The sequence below is a fragment of the Otolemur garnettii genome, unplaced genomic scaffold (assembly GCF_000181295.1).
Source record: "Otolemur garnettii isolate 467f Iridium unplaced genomic scaffold, OtoGar3 scaffold00010, whole genome shotgun sequence".
In the NCBI taxonomy this organism is placed as follows: Eukaryota; Metazoa; Chordata; class Mammalia; order Primates; family Galagidae; genus Otolemur; species Otolemur garnettii.
Window position 1 is genome coordinate 2,042 of NW_003852405.1, and position 2,712 is coordinate 4,753.

A 2,712-nucleotide genomic window follows, 5' to 3' on the forward strand; every position below is an offset into this window, starting at 1 on the left:
GGAAGCTGAGAAACACTGGATTGATTATCAGCGTGTCCCATATGCCAACAAGGGGAAGGAGTGGGTTGGCTATGATGATGTCAGCAGCTTCATTTACAAGGTGAGACCCTGGCTTTTTCTTGTTCCAGCATATAGTTACCCCTGGTTTCCACAGGCCCTACTCTGTACAATGTGTGTGTGTATGCACACATCTGCGTGTATGTGTATACATGTGTGTATGCATGTATATGCACACATTTGTGTATGTGTATATGCATGTATATGTACACATGTGTATATACATGTGTGTATGTATTTATGTATATGCACACATTTGTGTATGCATGTGTACTGTGTAACAGTGAAGGGTGAGGATGATTAGATCAGGGGTTTCAGGCTTCCCATTTAGTCTAACCCTATATTTTGGAAATAAGGAATCTTGGCTGTGGGAAATATATATTTCCTCAGTCCAAAAATGTTTTCTGTAGGAGTCTCTTCTTTTCTGTTTGGACCAAATAATTTTGTATCAGGTAGATACCAACACAAGGTAGATCATGCTAAGTGCTCCATGGATATTCCTGATACATGGCGGGGGTGGGAAAGTCAGGGAGGGCTTCCTGAGATAGTGAGCAGGAGACAGAGAAGATAATGACATGGGTGAAAGCCTAGTAGTGCAGAAAGCTTACAGAAGGTTCAAAGAAAAATTTGGTTGGAAGAGGATTTTTTCTTTTTCTTTTTTTTTTTTGTAGAGACAGAGTTTTACTTTATTGCCCTTGGTAGAGTATATGGCATCACACAGCTCACAGCAAACTCCAACTCTGGGCTTAGGTGATTCTCTTGCCTCAGCCTCCCGAGTAGTTGGGACAACAGGTGCCTGCCACAATGCCCAGCTATTTTCTTGTTGCAGTTCGGCTGGGGCTGGGTTTGAACCCGCCACCCTTTAGTATATGGGGCTGGTGCCCTACCCACTGAGCCATAGGTGCCTCCCTGGACAGGATTTTTTATGAAATGACTGAAATGCTGGTAAAGGTGTTTGACCTTTATCCTTTAGGGCAAAATCAGGTTTCTGTAGGTCGATGGCCTGTAATTTTGAGGTCTTTAGACTGTGACCACAACTCTCTCCATGTGAGTAGTGTTGTCAGTGAACTAACAGAGAATTGACCTGTTCCTGTGGTTCCTAAACCTGCCTCTGCTTTGGAACCACTCGAGAGATTTGATCAAAGTAGAAATCTTTGGAAACTGTTCTAATATTTCTCCACATGTTGCTCCTGCTATAAGCAGGTTCACATTTTGAAAGCTCTGAGGGACACAGAGGTGTCCAGGCATGAGATAATGAGCGTCTACACTAGGGTGGTTGGAAGGTGAGGCAGTTTAGGAGTGAGAAGTTGTCAGGACTTGGTGCCTGCTTATTTATAGCTCTCCTACTGAGGTAGAAGTGGTTAAGTGTTGGCTGTTCTTTGGGGGTGGCTGAGTGGGAGGCACAAGGCATAGGGAAGCACCTATGAAGATTTACTGTGTACTGCCTCTGTGTGTCATGGGGCACCAGGCCTACTGGGAGGAGGAAGCTAAAAAAGTATGGCTTCCATCCTGGTTTGGGAATAGAAGACACAGAAAAGATCAATAACTCAATGGAATTCTCCAATTGGTTGGAATTAAATCTGTGACCCACAGGACATCGGGGAGGGGATTGACCTCATTTTCTGGAGAAGGCCTGAGACAAACAACAGAGGGTGGAGATGCTAAGAGGGACAATTACAGTACCTTGCAGGGATCATTGTTGGGATCATTCCCTAGATTTCTCAGAGTTTCTACACAGTCTGAACACTCTGAGCAAAGGAAACAGACAAGCTATACTATAAATACAGAGCTGCCTTCCTCTTTCCCCAGAACCATTTTCTTACATTGGGAAAAGCCCTTTCCCAGGAAGGGCTTACATTCCATAGCCAACTTCTCCCTCTGGGGGGAAGGAGGGCGAGATATGCAAGCCATCGTATATGAGCTCCGAGTCTCATAATTTCAGGGTTCTCTGTGGTGCAGACTCTGCTGCATGTACAGGTGAACATGTGGCTTTCATCTTGTTGCCCTTTGGGTAATTAAGGCATGGGAATGATTTCGAGGTGCGCTTTTGGCTGTTTCTTTTTTGTGTGTGTGTGAGAAACAAACATTCTGTTCTCTGATTTAGACATCTGGGGTGTGTGTTCATGTATGTTCAGAGGGTACCAAAGAAAACACACACACACACACACACAAATATACATACGCACATTTGAAGAAAGGAAATAAACTATTAAATTTGTAGTATGCAATACTGTGTATATATCCATAAAATGCGTTATCTTGTATCTTGTATTTTGTATCTCTTATAATTGCAGAAGTGAAATGTGACTGGTGCATTACAATTTTAATACATTTTTTGGCACCTGTTGTATGTACATACACCTAAAACTAGCAGGATAATGTGTTAGTTTGTAAGTAGAATAAATCTCAGAGCCTTCATGGTTTCAGACTTAATAATTGGAACTCTTCCTCCTTCTATTTCACATCTGGGGAAAGTCAACACCAGAAAGGAGCCAAAGGCCTTTGCCAGTTGTCTAAGTCACATAGTTATTGGATACAAAGGAGTCTGTCTTTACCATCAGACTTGACAGAGAGTACTGACTTGGTATTAACAGGACCTGGACTTGAGTTTAAACTCTGCTGTTCAGGTATAATGAAAGTTTTTTCCTTTTAATT

The 2,712-nt window shown here is 42.6% G+C and overlaps 1 protein-coding gene across 1 annotated transcript in view; it reads left to right on the forward strand.

Annotated features, from left to right (window-relative positions):
• LOC100956036 (oviduct-specific glycoprotein-like) overlaps positions 1-2,712 on the forward strand; it is an 8,257-nt gene that overhangs the window by 1,878 nt on the left and 3,667 nt on the right. The window contains exon 2 of the mRNA XM_012801605.2: positions 6-100. Coding sequence (XP_012657059.1) covers positions 6-100 — 95 coding nt within the window. The remainder of the gene's footprint in view (positions 1-5; positions 101-2,712) is intronic.